General features: G+C 45.0%; 1 protein-coding gene across 3 annotated transcripts in view; it reads left to right on the top strand.

The window, feature by feature from the left end:
• The window catches only part of LOC133478051 (anoctamin-1-like), a 104942-nt gene extending 79730 nt beyond the window's left edge, over positions 1-25212 (top strand). The window contains exons 18-24 of one of the 3 annotated variants that reach the window (XM_061773578.1): positions 4686-4786; positions 11206-11348; positions 14204-14356; positions 14689-14741; positions 19612-19796; positions 22046-22151; positions 24658-25212. In XM_061773578.1, the coding sequence (XP_061629562.1) occupies positions 4686-4786; positions 11206-11348; positions 14204-14356; positions 14689-14741; positions 19612-19796; positions 22046-22151; positions 24658-24900 (984 nt within the window). In that variant the 3' untranslated portion in view covers positions 24901-25212. The remainder of the gene's footprint in view (positions 1-4685; positions 4787-11205; positions 11349-14203; positions 14357-14688; positions 14742-19611; positions 19797-22045; positions 22152-24657) is intronic. The other 2 variants (XM_061773579.1, XR_009788550.1) reach the window with 2 other exon arrangements.
• The last annotated feature ends 300 nt before the right edge of the window (positions 25213-25512 follow it).

Here is a 25512-nt window from a genome sequence, read left to right as displayed (position 1 = left end):
CGCCTTAGAGAACTCTTTCCAGACCTGGGAAGAGAACTGACGACCCCGGTCCGATACAATGTCATCAGGGATACCATGAAGTCTGAACACGTAGAGGACAAGAAGGTGAGCAGTCTCAAAAGCAGAGGGTAAAGAGGTACATAATGAACACACTTGGAGAACCAGTCTATAATAGTGAGGATGGTGGTGTTACCTTCAGAGGGAGCCAATCGCTCAATGTGCTGGGCTTAGTCCACGAGGGGGCCAGGCCGGTGACGAAGTCCAGGGAGATGTGGGACCAAGGGCGGCTCGGATGGGTAAGGGGCGCAGCAGGCCAGTTGGGGGTTGATGCGAAGCTTTACCTCGAGCACAGATGGAGCAGGCTAGGACAAACTCTCGGGTGTTCTAGGATAGGCTGGGCCACCAGAAGTGTTGCTGGATGAAATGGATGGTGCGGGTGATGCCGGAATGACAGGTGAGCTTGGAGTTGGGGGCCCACTGAAGGACGTCAGAGCGTGCAGAATCGGGTACAAACAGCCGGTTAGGAGGTCCGGTCTTGGGATCCGGGTGAGTCTTCTGAGCCTTTTTAACTACTCAATCTTCCAAGTGGCTGCTCCAACAAAAATCACGACGAAGGGAGGATTCTGGTTCTGTTGGGCTGGAGGCGGGTGCATACATACAGGAGAGGGCATTACGCTTGCCATTGCACGAACCAGGATGGAAGGACAGTCAGAAATTGAACCGACTGAGAAATAAAGCCCAGTGAGCTTGCCGGGGACTAAGCCGCTTGGCGGAACGGAGATAAGCCAGGTTTTTGTGGTCAGTCCATATAATAAAGGATGTAACAGTCCCCTCCAACCAGTGCCTCCACTCCTCCAAGGCCCAGACGATCGTTAGCAGCTCTCAGTTCCCTACGTCATAATTCTGCTCGGACGTAGACAGGTCACGGGAGAAAAAGACACAGGAAAATAAATTTTTGGGAAACAGGGTCCCGCTGGGAGAGGACGGCTCCCGCCCCCGTGGTGAACAGTTCCTTGAGGCGTTTGAATGCTTGCAAAGCGGCAGGGGTCCAATGGAAAGGTGAGCTAGTGGAGGTGAGACTGGTGAGAGGTATGGCAACCTTGCTGTAATCAAGGATGAAATGTCGATAGAAATTGGCAAAATCTAGGAAAGGTTGAAGCTCCTTGCGGGTGGAGGGAATGGGCGAGTTGACGACTGCTTGGATCTTTGCTTGGTGTGGTTGTAACTGTCCTTTGGCGATGATGTATCTCAAGAAGTGAACGGAGGAGAGATGGCGTGGTCCCTGCTAAACACGGGAGATAGATCGTGATAATCTTCTGGGACCCGGGAGAAATCGGTAGGTGTAACTGGTGGCTGAGGTGTGCTGGAGGACGGGACAGCCAAAAGAAGACAGTGGGAATGATAGAAGTGACTCCAACTACTGATAGACAGGTGGGTCCAATGTATGGCAGGGTTGTCTTGTTTGAGCCAAGGGATGCCGAGGACTAGTGGCATCTCTGGGGAAGGGATGACAAATTGTGTCACTTCTTTTGAGAACACCTCGACGGCACGGGGACCTAAGCGAGGACTTTAGCTCTGCGTTCAACACCACATCCCTGAACTCGTCTCCTCCAAACCTCTCCAGCTCAGCGTCTCGCCTGCCATCTGTCAGTGGATTTATAGTTTCCTGATGGGCAGGACACAGCAGGTGAGGCTGGGCTACACTACCTCAACCACACGCGTCTTCAGCACCGGGGTGCCCATAGGATGTGTCCTCTCTTCATTGCTCTTCTTTCTCTACACGTACGACTGCACCTCAATACACCCGGCTGTCAAACTCCTGAAGTTTGCAGACGACACCACCGTCATCAGTCTCATCAAAGACGGTGACGAGTCGACGTATCGGCAGGAAGTGGAGCGGCTGGAGCTTTAGTGCGGCTGACACAACCTGGAGCTGGACACACTCAAAACTGTAGAGATGATAATGGACTTCAGTAGGCATCTTTCACCACAGCTGCCCCTCACGCTGTCCAACTGCCCTGTGTCAACTGTCGAGACCTTCAAGTTCCTGGGAATTACAGTCTCTCAGGACCTGAATTGGGAAACCAACTCCATCCTCAAAAAGGCTCAGCAGAGGATGTACTTCCTGGGGCTTGTGAGAAAGCACGGCCTGCCACAGGAGCTGTTGAGGCAGTTCTACACAGCAGTCATCGAATCGGTCCTGTGTTCATCCATCACAGTCTGGTTTGGTGCTGCCACAAAAAAGGACAAACTCAGACTGCAACGGACAATCAAAACTGCTGAAAAAATTGTCAGCATCCCCCTATCAACCCTAGTGGACATGCATGCTGCCAGAACTAGGACAAGAGCATGCAAAATCCTCTTGGACCCTATGCATCCTGGTCACCACCTCTTCCAGCTCCTTCACTCAGGTAGGCGCTATCGATCAATGCAAACTAAAACCAGCAGACTTTCCAACACCTTCCCTCTTGCCTTTAACTTCCTAAACAGTTAATTTACATTCTATTGTAACATGCTATCAATTTTGTCATGAAATTGTTGTCATATCTCTGTCGGGAAACTTGTACATTATTCGTACAATCACTCGTCACTCTGCATATTTGCATATCTGTTGTTGACCAATACTGACCACTTATGTGCTTGAGAACTATCTGGACCATTTGCACAATTGTCACTGTTCCAGATTATTGCACTACTAGTCACTTTAAATTGCTGAAATTTCTTGAAGACTGCACCATTTGCACAATGTTCACTTTACCAAATTATTGCTCTATTACTCATTTCCAACTCCTCTAAATTGTTCGAGGCCATCATTTGCACAAATGTCATTGTATCAGCATTACCAGTAACCTTTCATTGCTCAGTGACTCTCCATAGTGTGTTTTTATGTTTTTATGTCTTAAAAGTTATTTTTGTCAAAATGCCTGTCTGTTGTCGTACTAGAGTGGCTCCAACTGCCGGAGACAAATTCCTTGTGTGTTTTTGACGACCATAAGGCGCACCGTATTAAAAGGCGCAGTCTCAGTTAGGGGGTCTATTTCTGTATGTAACGCATACATAAGGCGCACCGTATTATTGGGCGCAGGCATGGTTAAACATATGCTAGCTTAAAACATACGGTAGCATGCATGCACGCTAAAACAATGTTTTTAAAAAGGCAGCGGGAGCAAAACTGAGTTTATTAAAGTATTTAACAAGGAACTCACATTATTTTGTGATCAATCCTCATCCACAGATCCATCAAAGTCCTCATGTTCTGTATCCGAAATGAACAGCTGGACAAGTTCTCCATCAAACATGCCAGGTTCCCTCTCGTACTGGTCGGAGTCAGTCTCGTTGCCGTGCGGCTCCTCAGAAATGATGCCGGCTTTTACGAAAGCTCGAACAACAGTGCAAGCAGACACGTTAGCCCAAGCATCCACAATCCAGTCACAAATTGTGGCGTAACTCGCCCGGCGCTGCCTCCTAGTCTTAGTGAAGCTGTGTTCGCCATCTGTCATCCTCACTTCACTTTGAACGCCCTGTTTACACCGATGTCCAGCAGTTGGAGTTCCTTCATCAAGCCTCCCAGAAAAATAAATGGTAAATGGACTGCACTTATTTGCTCCTAGTGCGCCTGGCACTGCCTTGCATGGCAGCAGTCACCCATTGGTTTATGAATGTGTGTGTGAGGCTTTGTAAAGTGCTTTGGGCACTGTGATGATGTAGATGAAGTGCTATATAAGTGCAGTCCAGTGCGAATCGTGGATTCGTTGATCTTGAATTCTCTCGCGGCTGCTCGATTTCCATGTTCCTCCGCGTAACTGATAGCTTGCAGTTTAAATTGTGCTTCATAAGCGTGTCTCTTCGTAGGTGCCATTTTCGGGGGTCCTTAGCCAAACCGATGCACATACCGGAACTATATACCTACTGGGGGAGTGCCTTTAGCGTCCTCTGTCACGCGCACCCTTCCCCTTTTACGTCCGCATGCTGTCCTCAGTCATGTCCGCCTTCCTCAATATAAGCAGCGTGTTGGCAGGAAATGCTCCCAGTCAGCCAAGCGGAGCACTCATTAAAGTCACCCAACAACATTTACAGGTTTTGGAACTCCGTGCACACATAAGGCACGCCGCATTATAAGGCGCCCCGTCCATTTTGGAGACAATTTAAGACTTTTAAGTGCGCCTTATGGTCGTGAAAATACGGTACTTGGCAAATAAAGACGATTCTGCTTCTGATTAAAAAAATTGCTGTTTCAAAATGATGGTATTGTATGAATTTTAAAATTTGTAATTGCGTTAGGACTGAGTTGAGTTCGGACCCTACAAGTACATTTGCCCCTGTTGTCTAGTATGAATGATATATACAGTAGTATATTAAATATATACAGTAGTTTACAAAATCTTATAATTTAGGCTTTTTTGGGGGCTGTAGGAATGTATGTGTGAATGGATAAATGTGAGGCTTTGTAAAGTGCGAAGGAAGTGCAGTCTATTTACCATTTACAGTAATTCACAATGAGCACCACCACTGTTGTGTGATATAAAATTTCTTCATCCCTGCGAATTTACGGTACAAATACTACACAATTTTCAGAAATTGCGGAATCATTACACATACGACATGAATATTTTAGTTGTTGTTTTTGGGAGAATTGACACTGAAAAGTAGCTCTGCTGTTTCACAACCTGATTCTGGATTTACAGTGTACTCATGGAGGGTGCCTGATGGAGTTGTGTATTCAGCTGAGTATCACCATGTTGGGAAAGCAGCTAATTCAGAACAACCTTTTTGAGATTGGAATACCGTAAGTTTGAATAACCTGTTGAATGGTACTACTTGAAATAAAAATATATTTGCATTTTAAACATTTTGCGCACTGCCATTTCTCCGTAATGTATCTATTCAGGCAGAAATGTGTCAACCCACTTGTCCCGCTGTAAATCACAAAAATACTGTGGTGACGAAAGTATTCAGTCACTGCAAAGCAACATGCAATAAAAATGTACTTACCTTACACTGAACTCAACTACATAAAACATTTTGAAAAGCGAGATGAATCTTGCTATACAACAACCTCTAACACTGTAAAGTCCCTGTAAAGTGAATTCAGAGATTTGCTTTTAAAACCATTACACATGTTCGAAGATAATTGCTGAAAACGTGCAAAGACTTAAAACTACTGTATATAGTAGTAACTTTTGAAGATTCAGAACTGTCGCTCCTCGGGCCTGCTTCCTCCTCTTCTCTCCGCAATTGCCTCTTCCCGTGGGGTAGCCAGGTGGCCCCCTGCGGGCTGTGGGGCCTGCTGTGGGTTTTTGTCCCTGCCTGGTTTGGGGGGGAGGGGTCCACCTCCCACACTCGGGGGCGGGTAATGGGTGCTGGCGGGAATGTGTATGTGTGTGGGGGGGGGGGGGGGGGGGGGGGGTTGTCTGGCTCTCCTGGGGTTGGAGGAGGCAGGGTGGTGGGGCGTGTGTGGTGGTGGTGACTGGGGGGGTGGCATTGGGTCCCTGCGGCCCCCACCGGGTGGACAGTTGTCGGGGCGCCTCGGTGGGGCCGGCGGACCGCCCTGGGTCCCTCGGTGTGGGACGTGTTAGTGCCATTTTTAAACTGACGCTGTGGTTTCTTAGTATTATAATGGATATTTATTGAGAATCAGTCGATCAGTCGAACAGAATAAAGTTTCTAGAGGGGAGTGAGAAAAGAAGACAAAAGACAAAGCACTAACTGTAAACACGATGAGAAAAGTAAAGCCTTATTAGTAAAGCCACATTAGATATGAGTGTTGTATGGGGCAGTAGTGGGACAGGACAAGAAGCATGCAGGACAAGGGTCATGAACCCGGCTGTACAACTGAAGTGTAGTGGGAGTGGCTATGTAAATTATAAACGTCTGTAGGACGAGAGTGTGAGTGACGGGATACCCAAGCAATTCGCATATTCCTGACTTATTTGTCGCCAGTGAGTGGCCCCACACCTCATTGTCGGCCGTGAGTGCGCGCACGTTATGCAGAGGAAGATGGAAGAGTGAGGAGAGGGGAAAAAATGAAAAGGAACTCCAACTTGAAAGCTAACGTGTGGGGTCGCTTGTCGCTGGTGTGGCTGCTTTGGAGCAGTGGTTCTCAACCTTTTTGGGGAACTTGGACACCGTGCAATTTTTTGATTGACTGTCAGGACTCTGAAGTTTAGATAGCTAAAGGTCTCAGTCACATAAGAGTAAAATAATATTATTTCTATAAATCTCATAGGAGGCTTTTAAAAAGATATTTTATTTTCACAGACCCCTTGCAATTACTCCAAGGACCACTAGGTGTCCACGAACCCTCATTTGAGAAACTGCTTTAGAGCGCCTCATTGTCGTCACGTGGAAAAGCCCCGCGACATCCGGGTAGGATATATTCCAGCCACCAGATGCTTTAGACGGATATATTTTCATGACTCAAACATATCGTTAGTTATGTGTTCACTTCAGTTTATTCACGTGAACATGCACACATATCAGCACTGGGGTACAGTAAATTTCATTCCCAGCACCGTGCAGGCGGGGGAGGGACTTAAGTGAACTGAGTGATTCGTTCAGTGAACTGGTGTACTGAAAAACTGAAGAGTGATTCGTTCGTTGAACTTCTTTGTTTGTGATGTACTAGTACGAGTGATTCGTTTGCGCAAGGAACGACGTACTACGCAGTGAACGTATGAGTGATTTTAACCGCAAGTCCTGACGTCCTCGTGGGGGTAGCTTTCACTAGCAGCCGTTTCGTCAAGCTAATGGCTAATGTTGAGTCAGTCAAGCACATGAAAACAAGCACACATTTAAAATAAATGTAAATTAATAATAAATCTAAAATGCCCGTAGCTGTGACTATGAGTGCGAATGGTTGTTTGTTTCTATGTGCCCTGCGATTGGCTGCCGACCAGTTCAGGGTGTACCCCACCCCTCGTCCAAAGATGGAATATACTCCAGTACCTCAGCGACCCTACTGAAGATAAGCGGTACAGAAAATGGATGGATGTGTATCATTCCCTCTGTGTCTCTAATGCAATTATTAAAGCTTTTTATTTCATGATCCATCCATCCATTTTCTGAGGCGCTTCTCCTCACTAGGCTCGCGGGCGTGCTGGAGCCTATCCCAGCTGTCATCGGGCAGGAGGCGGGGTACACCCTGAACTGGTTGCCAGCCAATCGCAGGGCACATAGAAACAAACAACCATTCGCACTGACAGTCATGCCTATGGGCAATTTAGAGTCTCCAATTAATGCATGTTTTTGGGATGTGGGAGGAAACCGGAGTCCCCGGAGAAAACCCACGCAGGCACGGGGAGAACATGCAAACTCCACACAGGCGGGACCGGGGATTGAACCCCACTCCTCAGAACTGTGAGGCTGACGCTCTAACCAATAGGCCACCGTGCCTTATTTCATGATGATGATCATAATAATAATAATACATTAAACATATATAGGCGGCACGGTGGACGATTGGTTAGCACATCTGCCTCACTGTTAAATCTAGTACAGAACAGTTCTGAGGACCGAGGTTCAAACCCCGGCCCCGCCTGTGTGGAGCTTGCAAGTGTGTTTCCTTTACAGACTCCAAAAAACAACAGCTTTGTCATGCAGCTCTGAAATTGTCACTGCCCAAACTTGGATATTTCAGCCCACTTCTAATTTGAGAAAACACCTTGCGGTAAGTTGCAGATGTTTCTGTTGTTGTTTTGGCAGTGGATATGGTAACATTAGCCCTATCCTATGGTGTCGCACACACACACACACACACACACAATCACTAAGTCTGGTCAGCAAACAGCTTCTTCATGAAGTCATTTAAGTGACTAAAGCAAATAATGTTTCTGTAGGGCCCAATGCATATGTTGTTGGTTTTTGAGCAGTTAAAAATTGAAATGGTGGCAGGAGTGTGTCGACCCCCATATATTATATATATATATATATATATATATATATATATACACACAGTGGGTACGGAAAGTATTCAGACCCCCTTAAATTTTTCGCTCTTTGTTATGTTGCAGCCATTTGCTAAAATTTAAGTTCATTTTTTTCCTCATTAATGGTCACACAGGCGGCACGGTGAACGACTGGTTAGAGCGTCTGACTCACAGTTCTGAGGTCCGGGGTTCGATCCCATGTATGTTCTCCCCGTGCCTGCGTGGGTTTTCTCCAGGCACTCCGGTTTCCTCCCTCATCCCAAAAAGATGCATGGTAGGTTAATTGACGACTCTAAATTGCCCGTCGGTGTGAATGTGAGTGCGAATGGTTGTTTGTTTATATGTGGCCTGCGATTGGCTGGCAACCAGTTCAGGGTGTACCCCGCCTCCTGCCCGATGATAGCTGGGATAGGCTCCAGCACACCCACGACCCGAGTGAGGAAAAGCGGCTCAGAAAATGGATGGATGGATGGATGGATGCTCACACAGCACCCCATATTGACAGAAAAAAACGGAATTGTTGAAATTTTTTCAGATTTATTAAAAAAAGAAAAACTGAAATAACCCACAGCCATAAGTATTCAGACCCTTTGCTCAGTATTTAGTAGAAGCACCCTTTTGAGCTAATACAGCCGGTCTTTTTGGGAATGATGCAACAAGTTTTTTCACACCTGGATTTGGGGATCCTTTGCCATTCCTCTTTGCAGATCCTCTCCAAGTTTGTCAGGTTGGATGGTGAACGTTGGTGGACAGCCATTTCAGGTCTCTCCAGAGATGCTCAATTGGGTTTAAGTCAGAGCTCTGGCTGGGCCATTCAAGAAGACACTATTTTGGCTGTGTGCTTAGGGTCTTTGTCTTGTTGGAAGGTGAACCATCGGCCCAGTCTGAGGTCCTGAGCACTCTGGAGAAGGTTTTCGCCAAGGATATCTCCGGACTTGGCCGCATTCATCTTTCCTTTGATTGCAACCAGTCGTGCTTTTCCCTGCAGTTGAAAAACACCCCCACAGCATGATACTGCCACCGCCATGTTTCACTGTTGAGACTGTATTGGACAGGTGATGAGCAGTGCCTTATTTGCTCCACATATACCACTTAGAATTAAGGCCAAAAGGTTCTATCTTGGTCTCATCAGACCAGAGAATTTTATTTCTCACCATCTTGGAGTCCTTCAGATGTTTTTTTGCAAACTCCATGCAGGCTTTCATGTGTCTTCCACTGAGGAGACTTCCATCGGGCCACTCTGCCCTAAAGCCCCGACTGGTGGAGGCTTGTAGTGATGGTTGACTTTCTAGAATTGTCTCCCATCTCCCAACTGCATCTCTGGAGCTCAGCCACAGTGATCTTTGGGTTCTTCTTTACCTCTCTCATCAAGGCTCTTCTCCCCCGATTGCTCAGTTTGGCCGGACGGCCAGCTCGAGGAAGGGTTCTGGTCGTCCAAAACTTCTTCCATTTAAGGATTATGGAGGCCACCCTGCTCTTAGGAAACTTAAGTGCAACAGAATTTTTTTTGTAACCTTGGCCAGATCTGTGCCTTGCCAAAATTCTGTCTCTGAGCTCTTCAGGCAGTTCCATTGGCCTCATGATTCTCATTTGAATCTGACATGCACTGTGAGCAGTCAGGTCTTATATAAACAGGTGTGTGGCTCTCCTAATCAAGTCCAGTCAGTATAATCAAACACAGCTGGATTCCAATGAAGGTGTTGAACCTTTTCAAGGATGATCAAAAGAAATAGATAGCACCCGAGTTAAATATGAGTGTTACGCACAGGGTCTGAATACTTATGGCTGTGTGATAGTTCAGTTTTTCTTTTTTAGTAAATTAGCACAAATTTCAACAATAACAATATGCGGTGCTGTGTGTACATTAATGAGGAAAAAAATGAATGATTGCTAAATGATTTTAGCAAATGGCTGCAATAACAAAGTGAAAGATTTAAGGGGGTCTGAATACTTTATCCCCACAGTGTGTGTGTGTGTGTATGTATATATATAAAGATAGATAGATAGATAGATAGATAGATAGATAGATAGATAGATAGATAGATAGATAGATAGATAATTTTATTTGACATTCATGCCCTTATTTTAAAAAAGAAATCTGAAGTTACTCACAAGTTACTTGAGTAGTTTTTTTCATTGAGTACTTTCTTACTCTTACTCAAGTAAATATTTGGATGACTACTTTTTACTTTTACTTGAGTCATATTAGTCTTAAGTAACAATACTCCTACTTGAGTACAATATTTGGCTACTCTACTAAATATGCAATGCACTGAATCCGCAATAAGTGGTTCAATATAGCGAGGGATTACTGTATACTAAAGTCTACCACACAACCTGAAAACAGACTTTCCGCTGAAAAGCTTATTAGTTGGGCACTAGGACATTTAACACAATAAAAAAAGACAACTCCAACATAGTGCAAGATACGCACACAATTAATAGTTTACAGACAAAACAAAATAGGACATTGATTATATCTTTACACTGTGCCTGGCATTATGTGCATGTATAGAGGAATCCCAATTATTTAAATTATACTAAACTCACTTAGTATGGGATTCAACTTGTTGATGACTTGGTATATTATACATGAATTTTGATAGATATTGAGTTTGGGAAGTCTTAGTATTCCATGGCGACGCAGACCAGTAGGAGCATTGAAACCAGACCAGGAGACAGCACGCATCACTTTCATTAGCAGACCTTGGGAGTATTTTTGTGTTGCTAGGAAACGTGTCGTACCAGATGACATTGTAAGTAATATAGGCGAGGCATAAGTAAGACGCTAGACGAAATAGCAGCCATTTTTCAAGTTGTTGTGGTATTGGATTGAAAATTGACCGTTGAACGGGGTGCGGTTTTAGCATACTCAGCAGACATGCCCCCAGCATTTGAGACCAAAGTCATGGTTTTGAAGCCTCATTTTAGGGTTGTTAACAAGTTTGCCAAATTTAGGAAGACATTTATTTTCACTTTACAGGGATTTTAAGGGAGATCAGATAAAAATTGGGAGTGCAAATGTAACATTTGCTTTTCTATCAATTCTTTAGCCCATTCCAAAAATATGTTGAAAATGAACAATAGACCTTGTGAAAAGATATAAATTTGAACAAATCCATGGCCTGTTTCTCCAATTTTACTTTTACCTTTTTTTTTTTAATCGTACTTTTTTACCAAATCAAAATGTATACATCAAAATCAACTGAACGGTAACCAATATCAAATAAAATATCAAATGATCTCCATCTTAGTATGTGTGTATTTGTACATTCCTCAGAAAGCTAAAGAAGCTTATTCGCTACATCCAGTCAAAGCCGGGCACTTTTCAGGAAGAACAGAGGAAGAAGAAGTTGCAGAGATTCGAAACCGACCACTTCCTGGAGCCATTTTCAGGGTTAACTCCTGAATATATGGAAATGAGTGAGTACCACATATTAAAATATATTTACACATACATATAAACAAATGACCTTTGTAATTCTAGTACTTACAACTGAAGTGAATAGCCAAAAGTATTTATTTATTTATTTATTTTTTTGTAATGTGAGAAATTTGACCAAAATGAATAAGTTCAGAGCTTGTGCTTATTTAGTGGTCTCCTATGAGTTATATCTTGAATTACCTCTCCTGTAACACATGGGAGCGCTGAGATGTTGGGCTCTATTTTCGTAGACAGCGCATCTGCGGCGGCACGCAAATGCCAGTGGATTCTGATTTCCATGCAAGCGCAAGACTCACTGCGCACACAGGTCCGCGGTTATCACCAGCTCATACTGTATTTAATAAGGGTACCTGCTCACTGTTGCCACACTGGAACAATGCTTCACACATGCACGGATCCCTGCGAGTACGCATCATCATCCTCTTCCGCATCATCATCCTCTTCCGCACAGAGATGTCTCTGTCCAGACTGTCATTGCACCACATTTAAAGGGAATGAGAAGAGCCGCTTTGATTGGCGGCAAATTAAGTCTGCTGTAAACACTCCCACAGTGGCACGACCCGTAGATTCACTGGGCTTCGCTGTTCTTCAAAATTACCGACACGGGTCTAACCCGTCTCTAGCACACACTTGCGTCGCCCACCTCACCGGATTTACGCCAGTCAGGAAAAAAGGGCCCATTGAGTTAGAATGGACTATGGGTGTTTGGGGCGGTGGTGGTCAGGTCCTTGCGTCTTCTCCTTAGGGGGCAGGCATGTACAATTTGTTGTGGCTGGCTGACCGCTCTGGGTCGCTGTCCCCACTTGTCCCACTTACCTGCACAGCAACTCACAAACCTGGTGATGACACCCATTCATGCTAATTAGAATGATGATTAATTACAGCATGTGACATGCATGTTGGTTGCACATATGTGCATGTCCATGACCGGATATAACATGGACTTTTTAAATCTGATTGATTTTTTGTCATTATTTTTTTGTATTTGTATTTATCGCTATTATGAAATTGGCAGTTACCAATATACCTTCCTCAGCCAATTCCCAGCCACCAACCAGCAATGGTTGAGGTACAGGCAGTGAAACCGATACTCAGCAGAGTCAAACTCAGGAAACCACCTGGGTGTCTTAGCCTGATGGGGTTCCTTGAAGGGTGCTCAGGCCTAGGCTGCCCAGCTCGTGCAGGTCTTCACCACAATTTTAATCTGTTCCTGTCACACTACCGGTCTGCCTGAAGTCTGCCAGCATTATCTACCCAAGAAAACTACAACGATCAGCCTCATGGACTACTGCCCAGTTGCACTAACACCAGTCATTATCAAGGGCTTGAAGTGACTGATTTACAACAACAAAAAAGGCATCCCTTCTTCCATCCTCTGCCAACAGTGCAAACAGATTGACCAAGGAGGCAGTAGCCATTACACAAAACACCACGCTGAGCCACCTCGAACTCCAGGGACACTACGTCATAATGCACTCACCGACTAGGGCTCAGCCTTTAACACAATCATCCCCGACATCCTGGTCAGTAAACTGGCTGACCTGAGACTCCCCGCAGAACTTTCTTTCCAACTGACCCCAAACACTCAAACTTGATCTCTGCCACTCCTCCTTTTGGACACTGAGCACATGTTCCCCAGAAGGCTGTGTATTGAGCCCGATGCTCAATCAACTGCAGACCTGCCCACTCCAGCAAAACCGTCCTGATGTTTGCAGATGACACACTACAAAGTCAGTATTATAAGTGGTGACATCCAACCTTCCTGGAGAGGTATAAAATCCATGGCATCAAATAATCAGTCTGCCACTGAGACCAAGTAGGTTGTTCTAAATGAGCTAAATGATGCCGACTTGGCGAGCACACCACACCTTCACCTTCATGGTCCACACCTTCAACTTCCTAGGCACTGTGACCTATGCGGACTTCTCCTGGTCCGGAAACACCTCGGCTGTCACCAAGAGGGCACGACAGCATCTGCACTTCCTGGGGGTGCTCAGGAAAACCAACCATCTTACAGAAGCTGCTTGAGTTCGACCATTGCAAGTATTCTGATGTACTGCATCACAATGTGGTTCTCTCACTGCACTGTGGTAGAACGGAAGAGGCTTCAAAGAGTGGATAAGACGCGCTTCCTATCCACTCATTGAAGCCTCTTCCGGAAATCATTGGCTGCCCCCTCCCCCGCCCTCCCTGAAGAACATCTTCACGTCCCGCTGCCTCAGAAGTGCTGAGGCAATCACAGGTGACAACACCAAACCTACCCACCACCTCTTCAAACTGCTGCTCTCTGGCAGGGACTACTAGTCCGGCAGGACCACAACTAACAAACTCAGAAGTGACTTCTTCCCACACTACAGTGAACTCACAATAACACCAACACTTATTCTACAGTTTATTGGTGCTACTTTATTTGTTTTTACAATTAGAACATTCCTGACTCTGCTACGACTTTACATATAACTTGCCCTTTACTGCCATTTTCACAGCATAATTTAGTCTTGTTTTGCATCGTTTATTTTTTGTTTTATTATTAAAACATTTTATTTCTTGATAACACAAACTGGGGAGTTGCATTCTATCTGCACCATCCAATGACAATAAACGCTTTCTATTATCATATTATCCCTTTATCTGGAGTATGTTCCCACTTTCACCAAGTTATAAATTGTACTCAAAAGGACAAGGTCCCAAAGACAAGGCATGGAAATGATTTTCCTTCACAGGTAGTCTTTTTGTTGATGTTCACCGAGCCGTCATACACTAAATATAGTCATCACAAATAATGAACTGACCATTCATTCATGTATTTTCTTCTCTGTTGTTTTTTCCCCAGTTATCCAGTTTGGTTTTGTCACATTATTTGTGGCGTCCTTCCCCTTGGCTCCATTGTTTGCTCTGCTTAACAACATAATTGAAATACGACTTGATGCAAAGAAGTTTGTGACCGAGTTGCGAAGACCAGTGGCGGCAAGAGCCAAAGACATTGGTTGGTAGTCTTCAATATATCTCAAAATCTTCTCTGTGTGCGTGTGTATATATATATATATATATATATATATATATACACACACATACACACACACACACACACACAGACACAGAGAGAAGACTACCAAGTTAATAAATCTTAAGATTCACATCCTTTGTCTACCCTTCACTGTGATATTTGCATGCTGTGTTCAGTAAAAACATAGACCTATTTATGTGGTTTTATTTTTTATCTTCTAAAATTTGTCTGTTGTTGTGATTTGCAGACTATCCAGAAATCCAGGTAATACAGTTTATTATACATAATTTTTTATTTTTTTTAATCCTCAGGTATATGGTACAACATCCTAAGAGGGGTGGCCAAAGTGGCAGTCATTATCAATGTAAGTACAAACAAAAATTGCTACTTGTTTCTTAACATATTTTTGTTACACTCAACGTAATCCCTGACATCTTAAAAAAAACGAAAACTATATTTAATTGCATTGAAAAGCGTTTAATGTTAAACCATGCGAACCCACATTTTGAGTAAACCTTTTTGTATAGCAATCATAGAAAAAGTTATTAGACCACTCTTGTTTCTTCACTTCTATCATTTTTAATGCATGGTACAACTAAAGGTACATTCTTTTTCACAAATATTATGATTACAATGAGGCGGCACGGTGGACACACTGGTTAGAGCGTCAGCCTCACAGTTCTGGGGACCCGGGTTCAATCCCCGGCCCGCCTGTGTGGAGTTTGCATGTTCTCCCCGTGCCTGCGTGGGTTTTCTCCGGGCACTCCGGTTTCCTCCCACATCCCAAAAACATGCATGAATTGGAGACTCTAAATTGCCCGTAGGTGTGACTGTAAGTGCGAATGGTTGTTTGTTTGTATGTGCCCTGCGACCAGTTCAGGGTGTACCCCGCCTCCTGCCCGATGACAGCTGGGATAGGCTCCAGCACGCCCGCGACCCTAGTGAGGAGAAGCGGCTCAGAAAATGGATGGATGATTACAAGGAAAATAGCTCATAAGAGTTTAATTTAATGGCCGATATATAGCCATGGTTTTCTTGATAGTAACCAAAATTACTAGGAATACAAATTATGCTTAATATGTCAAATAGGACAAAGTATTATGGAATCAGCTGCATTTTTGTCGTGTTCATCGTATTCTTCCAATAATATACCTTTAGTTGTACCAAGCATTAAAATAGTCTAGAAATTGAAGAAAAAAACGTTTTCTCCATGAATGTTTTTCATTGTGTTATGTAAAGTTCTTAATTAAATAAATTCTGGCAATAGAATTTTCCATTTAAGTTGACATGTCATTGTCTCAGTGAAGTACATTGATACATTGAGCCATTGATAAGAAACTTAAAGAGAAACACAATGTCAACCCCTCCTTGAGCCGTCACCTTATCGTGGTGGTGGGGTTTGTGTGTCCCAATGATCCTAGGAGCTAAGTTGTCTGGGGCTTTATGCCCCTGGCAGGGTCACCCATGGCAAACAGGTCCTAGGTGAGGGACCAGACAAAGCACGGCTCCAAAAACCCCTATGACAAGTACAATAAATGGATTCGGGTTTCACTTGCCCAGACGCGGGTCACCGGGGCCCCCCTCTGGAGCCAGGCCCGGAGGTGGGGCTCGAAGGCAAGCGCCTGCCCCCATGGGGCCCGGCCGGGCACAGCCCGAAAGGGTGACGTGGGTCCCCCTTCCCATGGGCTCACCACCTGTGGGAGGGGCCATAGGGGTCGGGTGCAGTGCAAGCTGGGCGGTGGCCGAAGGCGGGGAGCTTGGCGATCCGATCCACGGCTACAGAAGCTGGCTCGAGGGACGTGGAATGTCACCTCTCTGGCAGGGAAGGAGCCCGAGCTGGTGTGTGAGGTCGAGAAGTTCCGACTAGATATAGTCGGACTCGCCTCCACGCACAGCTTGGGCTCTGGTACCAATCCTCTCGAGAGGGATTGGACTCTCTTCCACTCTGGAGTTGCCCACGGTGAGAGGCGCCGAGCAGGTGTGGGTATACTTATTGCTCCCGGCTCAGCGCCTGTACGTTGGGGTTCACCTCGGTGGACGAGAGGGTAGCCTCCCTCCGCCTTCGGGTGGGGGGCGGGTCCTGACTGTTGTTTGTGCCTATGCACCAAACAGCAGTTCAGAGTACCCACCCTTTTTGGAGTCCTTGGAGGGGGTGCTGGAGAGCGCTCCTGCTGGGGACTCCATTGTTCTGCTGGGGGACTTCAATGCTCACGTGGGCAATGACAGTGAGACCTGTAAGGGCGTGATTGGGAGGAACGGCCCCCCGATCAGAACCCGAGCGGTGTTCTGTTATTGGACTTCTCTGCTCGTCACGGATTGTCCATAACGAACACCAAGCTCAAGCATAAGGGTGTCCACACGTGCACTTGGCACCAGGACACCCTAGGTCGCAGTTCGATGATCGACTTTGTGGTCGTGTCATCGGACTTGCGGCCGCATGTCTTGGACACTCGGGTAAAGAGAGGGGCGGAGCTGTAAACTGATCACCACCTGGTGGTGATTTGGCTCCGATGGTGGGGGAAGATGCCGGTCCGACGTGGCAGGCTTAAATTTATTGTGAGGGTCTGCTGGGAACGTCTGGCGGAATCCCTTGTCAGAAGGAGTTTCAACTCCCACCTCCAACAGAACTTTGCTCATGTTCCGGGTGAGGAGGGGGACATCGAGTCTGAGTGGACCATGTTCAGCGCCTCCATTGCTGAGGCGGCCGACAGGGAATGTGGCCGTAAGGTGGTCGGTGCCTGTCGTGGCGGCAATCCCTGAACCCGTTGGTAGACACCAACGGTGAGGGATGCCGTTAGGCTGAAGAAGGTCCTATCAGGCCTTTTTGGCATGTGGGACTCCTGAGGCAGCTGATGGGTACCGGGTGGCCAAGTGGAATGCAGCTTTGGTGGTCGCTGAAGCAAAAACTCGGGCATGGGAGGAGTTCGGTGAGGCCATGGAGAAAGATTTCCGGACGGCTTCGAGGAAATTCTGGTCCACCATCCGGCGTCTCAGGAGGGGGAAGCAGTGCACCATCAACACTGTGTATAGTGGGGATGGGGCGCTGCTGACCTCGACTCGGGACGTTGTGAGCCGGTGGGGAGAATACTTCGAAGACCTCCTCAATTCCACCGACACGCCTTCCCATGAGGGAGCAGAGACTGGGTTCTCTGTGGCGGGACTCTCCTATCTCTGGGGTTGAGGTCACCGAGGTGGTTAAAAAGCTCCTCGGTGGCAAGGCCCCAGGGGTGGATGAGATTCGCCCGGAGTTCCTCAAGGCTCTGGATGTTGTAGGGCTGTCCTGGTTGACACGCCTCTGCAACATCGCGTGGACATCGGGGACAGTGCCTCTGGATTGGCAGACTGGGGTGGTGGTCCCCCTTTTTAAGAAGGGGGACTGGAGGGTGTGCTCCAACTACAGGGGGATCACACTCCTCAGCCTCCCTGGTAAGGTCTATTCAGGGGTGCTGGAGAGGAGGGTCCGTCGGGAAGTTGAATCTCAGATTCAGGAGGAGCAGTGTGGTTTTTGTCCTGGCCGTGGAACAGTGGACCAGCTCTACACCCTTGGCAGGGTCCTCGAGGGTGCATGGGAGTTCGCCCAACCAGTCTACATGTGTTTTGAGGACTTGGAGAAGGCGTTCAACCGTGTCTTTCGGGGGGCCCTGTGGGGGGTGCTTCGGGAGTATGGGGTACCGAACCCCCTGATACGGGCTGTTCGGTCCCTGTACGACCGGAGTCAGAGTTTGGTCCGCATATCTGGCAGTAAGTCGGACTCGTTGTGAGAGTTGGACTCCGCCAAGGCTGCCCTTTGTCACCGATTCTGTTCATAACTTTTATGGACAGAATTTCTAGACGCAGCCGAGGCGTAGAGGGGGTCCGGTTCGGTGGCCTCAGTATTGCATCTCTGCTTTTTGCTGATGATGTGGTTCTGTTGGCTTCATCAAGCTGTGACCTCCTACTCTCACTGGAGCAGTTCGCAGCCGAGTGTGAAGCGGCTGGGATGAGAATCAGCACCTCCAAATCTGAGACCATGGTCCTCAGTCGTAAAAGGGTGGCGTGCCCTCTCCGGGTCGGGGATGAGATCCTGCCCCAAGTGGAGGAGTTCAAGTATCTTGGGGTCTTGTTCACAAGTGAGGGAAGAATGGAACGGGAGATTGACAGACGGATCGGTGCAGCGTCAGCAGTGATGCAGACTTTGTATCGATCCGTTGTGGTAAAGAAGGAGCTAAGCCGAAAGGCGAAGCTCTCGATTTACCGGTCGATCTTCGTTCCTACCCTCACCTATGGTCACGAGCCTTGGGTCGTGACCAAAAGAACAAGATCCAGGAAACAAGCGGCCGAAATGAGTTTCCTCCGCAGGGTGTCCGGGCTCTCCCTTAGAGATAGGGTGAGAAGCTTGGTCATCCGGGAGGATCTCAGAGTAGAGCCGCTGCTCCTTCACATCGAGAGGAGCCAGATGAGGTGGCTGGGGCATCTGATTCGGATGCCTCCCGGACACCTCCCCGGAGAGGTGTTCCGGGCACGTCCAACCGGGAGGAGACCCCGGGGACAACCCAGGACACGCTGGAGAGACTACGTCCTTCAGCTGGCCTGGGAACGCCTCGGGATCCCCCCGGAAGAGCTGGATGAAGTGGCTGGGGAGAGGGAAGTCTGGGCGTCCCTGCTCAAGCTACTGCCCCCGCGACCCGACCTCGGATAAGCGGTAGAAAATGGATGGACAATGTCAACTTTTGGATTCCAAATCATCTTGCGGATGATGCACTGACAGATTCATTTAAAATTCTCTCATTTATTTATTTGTTGGTTTGTTGATTTTACCTCATCAACTGTTAACTTTGCAAAAAAGCAGTTTATTTGCTGACTATCAAAACTGATGACGGCTGATGTGACTTTCATTTATCAACTTTGATTTGCTAATTTACTTGGTGTTTTTTGTATTTGTATTCTTAACATTAACATTCTAACATTACACAAGTGGTGCATAGAGTAGAGTAAGCCACAGTCATTAAATGTCAAAGACTGAATTGAAGTCATTGATGGGGTTGGGAGGGAGTTGAAAGTCCACTCTCCGCTCACTTTGGAAAGGGCCTTAATTAATTTGATGTCTTCATTTTGTATCTTTTTTTTTTTACAGTGTATGCTGCATGTCTTATTTAGACATTAAAAAATGCATTATTTATCAATCTGACTCCCATTTTGTAGCCAAAATCCTTGATTAGCATCTCTAACAACCCCTGCTCACCTACAATTCCTAGGCATTTGTCATCTCCTTCACCTCAGACTTCATCCCTCGAATGGTCTACCAGTACATGTACAGCCTTGATGGCACCATGCATGGATTTGTCAACCACACCCTCTCCTATTTTAATGTCAGCCACTTCCAGGATGGGAAAGAGCCCATGGATCCCATGCAACTTGGCTATCCAGTTGCGATATGCAGGTGGGAACTCTTTCTCAGTTCACAGTTGTCGTTACGAAAAGGACCAAATGAGATCAACTTTACCACATCAGCCAAGGTCTTAAATTATCCAGTTAGCAAGCAACAGGTTAAGGCTAAAAACAACAGTGCTTAATATAAATTCCAAATTCTTCGGAAAAAAAAGATGGCAATGTAGTAATATCATAATTAGTTAAGCAATTGTCTTAATAATTTTAATGTAAGTATTTTTCTGGGGCAGTCTTTCTACACAACATACCACCGCCTGAGCGAGAAAAGAATGAAGGTTTGGTCCACAAAGTTCAACAGTTCTACAAAGACCAAGCCTCTTGTTTATCAGGCACGTACACAGACATTTTTGAGGGCAGGTGCTCAAGCCAAAAAAAGGCAGCCATCGCCAATAATTGAGATCAGTGTCGGTGACAGAGAATATCTGATGTGAGGACATTTGGTCGGTGTGGGGGGAGGGCAAAAAACGTGCAACTTTTGTGCGCGCACACACGCACGCACACACACACACACACATACATTACGCCTTATAAAACAGCAAGTATATCACAATGGCGTACGCACATACAGTCACACACACATTAAAACAGGTACATGCCACAGCGGCCACAAACGCACGTGCACACACACGTTCAACAATTAGTGTTATAAAACTTACTTAACTTACTTATTTCACCGGCATTGGGTAAATTAAACATATGGCTTAACTTTTTAGGAGTTGAGGCGCCATACTGGGCATTATTCCATATGTGACGCTTACACTTAATAAACATGACAACATGACAATTTAATGTCAGTAAACAGCAAGACAAGGCTTTCAAATCAAGGGTTTCAAAGTACAAAACCTTGTATAGGCTAATAATGGGGCAACGGTTCATCTTTGTTCCGTGATCCGTACGGATCACCCTCCACAGTTCAGCACACACGTGGTCCGCAGATTGGTCCAAGAGTATTCTCGTGCAGTGTGGAGTCACCTCCAAACCTCTCTGCTCATGCCCCGGAAGCATGAGCATGAAAAGATCCCACTAACGGTTAGCTAGTATGAGCTAATCTCCACATTTGCAGATACACTCTTGCATAATAATGCGACTTAGCCGTCACTAGTCCATATTGTTATTTTGAAAACGAAAATCTTGCCGCAATTAGCAGTGAATTGTGGAGGTGATTCCACACTGCACGTGGACCCGTCTCGATTGGTTGGTGTCGGGTGAAAAAAATAATAATAAAAAGTTTTGCGTGTTCACACAAAGGTAGCACGTTTAATCCACACTGACTAGTCAAGCGCAGCAGTACAAGGTATTCATCGCTTGCGTTGCGGAGGAGCAGAGAAACTTGAAACCCTCGATCCTGCGTCATATACAGTAAGTGGCATGTGAGACGATGGCTGCCCAGCAACTGCTTATAATTGCGGCATTTAAGCAGTACTTTGCTGCACAATCTGACTGCGCAGCAGGCTTAAGCTATAAGAAAAGCTTTTGTGGTGTTGGGCACTTCCAGGGCAACGGAAGCTATTACTTTGACTGCTCATGACATCACAGTGGAGTACTCGAGGGGAAGATCGAGAGACCCAATACGAATATCGCAGTCACCACAGATAATGCAACATTTTAAGTTTGAATTTGAAGTTTTAAGTATTATTCATTTTGGGTTTTGCTTTCTTAAATTTCTTCTTTTTCAATGACGTGGACATAGACCAGTGTTTAATTCACGTTTTTCATTCACAGTCCATATATAAAATGAGAAGGTATTATATGCGTTAGATTGCACTTTAAGTTGTTGTCATATAATTTAAAATAGACAAATTTGACATTTTAGGTTGAATGTTGTTTTTATTTAATGAGCAAAAGTGTTTTACAAAATAAATGGAGGACAAAGTTCTGTTTGTTTAGTTTTTTGTCATGTTTTCTTCATTTTTTTGCTGATCCAATCCGAACCGTGAGTTTTTTGATACATTGCACACCTATATGATAAGCGTTACGTTAGCATACGGAGATGCATGAAGAGTGTTGTCTGACATGCGCCTGTTCCCCCCCCCCCCCCCCCCCCCCCCCCTGCCATTTTTTGGGTGCGTTTAGGAAACGTTGGTCCATTAGCCACGTAAGGTTTAGGCTGAATGGACATTCAGTCCCAGTAAATAGTCTTAGTAAGGTTAGGATATACTGGTGATGTTATGAAAAAGCTGTTAAATCAATATGTAAAGAATCAAGCATTCAAAATATGAAAAGTTCTGTTTCTTTTTATAGATACAAGGACTACAGAGAACCACCTTGGTCAACAACCCCGTATGAGATTTCAAAGGAATTCTGGGCAGTACTGGCTATTCGGCTGGCCTTTGTAATTGTTTTTCAGGTAACGTGTGTGTTTATGTGAATATTTAGTGTAAAGTCACAATTTCAGTTAAGTTGGGATGTGTAAAAAAAAAAAAAAAAAAAAAACGCAGAATACAATGATTTGAAAATCCTTTTCAACCTATATTCAATTGAAGATTAAATTTTCCAACTGATCAACTTTATTTATTTATTTTTTGTTCCAAATATTCACTCATTTGTTAGTTTGATGCTTGCAACACGGCCCAAAAACGCTGGGACAGCCATTGTGTACATCACCTTTCCCTTTAACAACACTTAATAAGCATCTGGGAACTGAGGACAATTGTCAAAGCTTTCCCATTCTTGCTCGATGTACAACTTCAGTTTCTTAACAGTCCGGGGTCTCCTTTGTCATATTTTGCACTTCATAATGTGCCACACATTTTCAATGCGAGACAGGTCCGGACTTCTGGCACGCCAGTCCAGTGCTCACAGTCTTTTACTATGATACCATGCTGTTGTAGCACCTGCGGAGTGTGGCTTGGCATTGTCTTGCTGAAATAAGCAAGGATGTCCCTGAAAAAGACGTTGCTTGGATGGCAGCATATGTTGTTTCAAAAGCTGTATGTACTGTACCTTTCAGCATTAATTGTGCTTTCACAGATGTACAAGTTACCCATGCATGCCACGCGCACTGACACACCCCCATACCATCACAGAAGCTGGCTTTTGGGCTTTGTGCTGGTGCTTTTCCTCTTTGGCCTTGAGCCTTTCGGGATGCTCCCTTTATGTCTAATCATGACACTCACTTGTGTCCAATTAACCTGTTCACCTGTGGAATATACCGAACAGGTGTGTGTGTTTTTTTTAGGATTATTCAACTTTCCCATTCTTCAGTTGCCCTTGTCCCAGCTTTTTTGGAACGTGTTGCAGGCATTAAATTCAAAATGAGAGAATATGTGCAACAAAAAACAAAAAAAGAACGTTCATCAGTTTAAAGATTACATATTCAATTGAACATACAATAAGTTGAAAAGGATTTGCAAATCATTGTAATCTGTTTTTAATTGATATTTTATACAACGTCCCAACTTCATCGGAATTCCGGTTTGTATATTTCCAGTACATGTACATGTTTGTGGATGGGTGAGGCTGCACAGTCGCAAAAAGAATACATGTTGTGTGAATGTAGGTCTAAATGATTTGAATAGGTTCTGTAGATAAATTTCTCCCTTTATTTCCAAAAGCCGTAATCATTTCATAGTTGTTTCTACTGTTATTTATGATTTGTACAGTGGGGGCATGCCCAGAATGAAAAGAAAATATTTTACGGTAGACTATTTAAGAAAGTCAATCTTCAATCAGAATCATTTTATTTCAAATCCATTGTGGTGATCTAGAAAGATAAAATCATAAAAACCGTCACTGTCCAATTATTACCTGGAACAAACTCCAGTGATTATTGTGTATGACACATAATGGCACAGCTTTAAACATGACTTTCTATGACCACCTATTGTAGTGTTTAACTGATTTTCTGGTGACTGCAAAACGTATGCCCAAATCAGATTCAGACAAAGTTTATAGAAGAGGTATTTAATCGATTACTATTTTTAGTGTCACTCATCTACCAAACCTTGATGCTATAAAGCTGTGCCCAGACTTTGGTTTGGGTCTTTGGTCCCAACGCTTGCGTAACCCACTGCTTCAAGCAGTTTCACTGAAATAAAAAAAAATATATAAAATTTTCCATTTATCAACAGAACGAGTTCAACCAATCCTCAACCTATAAATCTCCATCATTGAAGGCCAGTGACCATTCACTTGGCCATTGTAATGGTGGATCATTTTGAGAAGGTTTTTGTTGTAAATTCGTAAATGACAAAAATGTATGCTTTTCATGGCAAATGTAGTCTTTTATACAAGGTGTGTCAGAAAGGTTCCAGGACTGGTGTCAGAGATGCTATATTTTAAACCCTATCAGCGAGGTTTCCCTCCACTGTGGACCAGACAATCCACCGGGCACATACAAAAGCAGATCCTGTGGCATTTGCTTTATTCAGTGCGCTAGAAGAGCTGAAAGTTGTGGTAGAAGAACTCATGGCTTCTTCGCCATGACAACGCGCCTGCTCACAATGCCCTGAGCATCCGACAGTTCCTGACAACATCCCTACTCACGGAGCCTGGCAACTGTGTTATTTTTTTCCTCTTTCCAAAGTTCAAAGGTGTGATCCAGGGGACCCGTTTTGCAGATCTGGATGACATGAAGATGGCTATGACAATGGTTCTGTGAAGGATCTCGGAAGAATCCTCCCCGGAGTGCACAAAGGGGTGGCAGAGACGGCTAAGAAAGTGTGCGAAAATCCATTATTGGTAGTTTAGATTGTTTGCACAAAAGATATACAGTATTTCATACTGTGTATCACTGTGACACCCGCCCTGGAACATTTCTGACACACCTATACAGTATTAAAAGACTAATTATCAATAAAATTCCATTAACTATGACAGACAACAAAAACAAGTGATCTTCTCTTTGTTTTCAGAATGTTGTCATGTTGATGAATGACCTTGTGGACTGGCTAATCCCAGACATCCCAAAAGACATCAGCCTCCAGATCCACAAGGAGAAAATTTTATTGGTAGATCTTTTCATGAAAGAAGAGCAAGTGAAGAGCATTAACCTTGAGAACAGTGCCTCTGCAGTGAACAAGTGCACCAGGAACAATAACAACACAACAGCACAGCCGTGTCCAGACTCGCAAATTTACACCTATGAGCACAACTAGTATGGGTTCTTAGTTGGCAAGCACAAACTTGGATGAACACAGTTTTGTTTTTTTGTGTTGTTTTTCCATCTTAACTTTTTCTAAACATTCCAATTACAGTATGAAGAGTGCAACTCGCTGATGTGTACGGAGAGTAGTGGAAACTGAAAGGTGTTATACTGAAAATCTGTGGATATTCTCAAACCTAAAATGTGTTATTTTTAGAATGTGTCTTAAGAAATTCATTTCAGTATGCAATTTTTCATTTTGTTACATTCATGCATGTATTTATATACTGCGCAGCACTCTGCATATTAAAATCTGCAACCAGTATGCAACTGTCTGTGAATATGGTTTCAACATTGGTAGGAGAAACAACAATTTGAATATGCCCGAAGAAGGATATGGTTTCAAGGAACTTGGTTGGGAATTAACAAAAGACAATCTATCTGATCTGCATTCATTCATTCATTCATTCATTTTCCGTACCGCTTATCCTCACGAGTGTAGCGGGCGTGCTGGTGCCTATCCCAGCTATCTTCGGGTGGAGGCGGGGTACACCCTGAACTGGTCGCCAGTCAATTGAAGGGCACATATAAACGAACAACCATTCGCACTCACATCCACACCTAC

This window comes from Phyllopteryx taeniolatus, chromosome 5, assembly GCF_024500385.1.
Source record: "Phyllopteryx taeniolatus isolate TA_2022b chromosome 5, UOR_Ptae_1.2, whole genome shotgun sequence".
Taxonomy (NCBI): Eukaryota; Metazoa; Chordata; class Actinopteri; order Syngnathiformes; family Syngnathidae; genus Phyllopteryx; species Phyllopteryx taeniolatus.
This window is presented reverse-complemented; position numbering and strand designations above follow the sequence as displayed.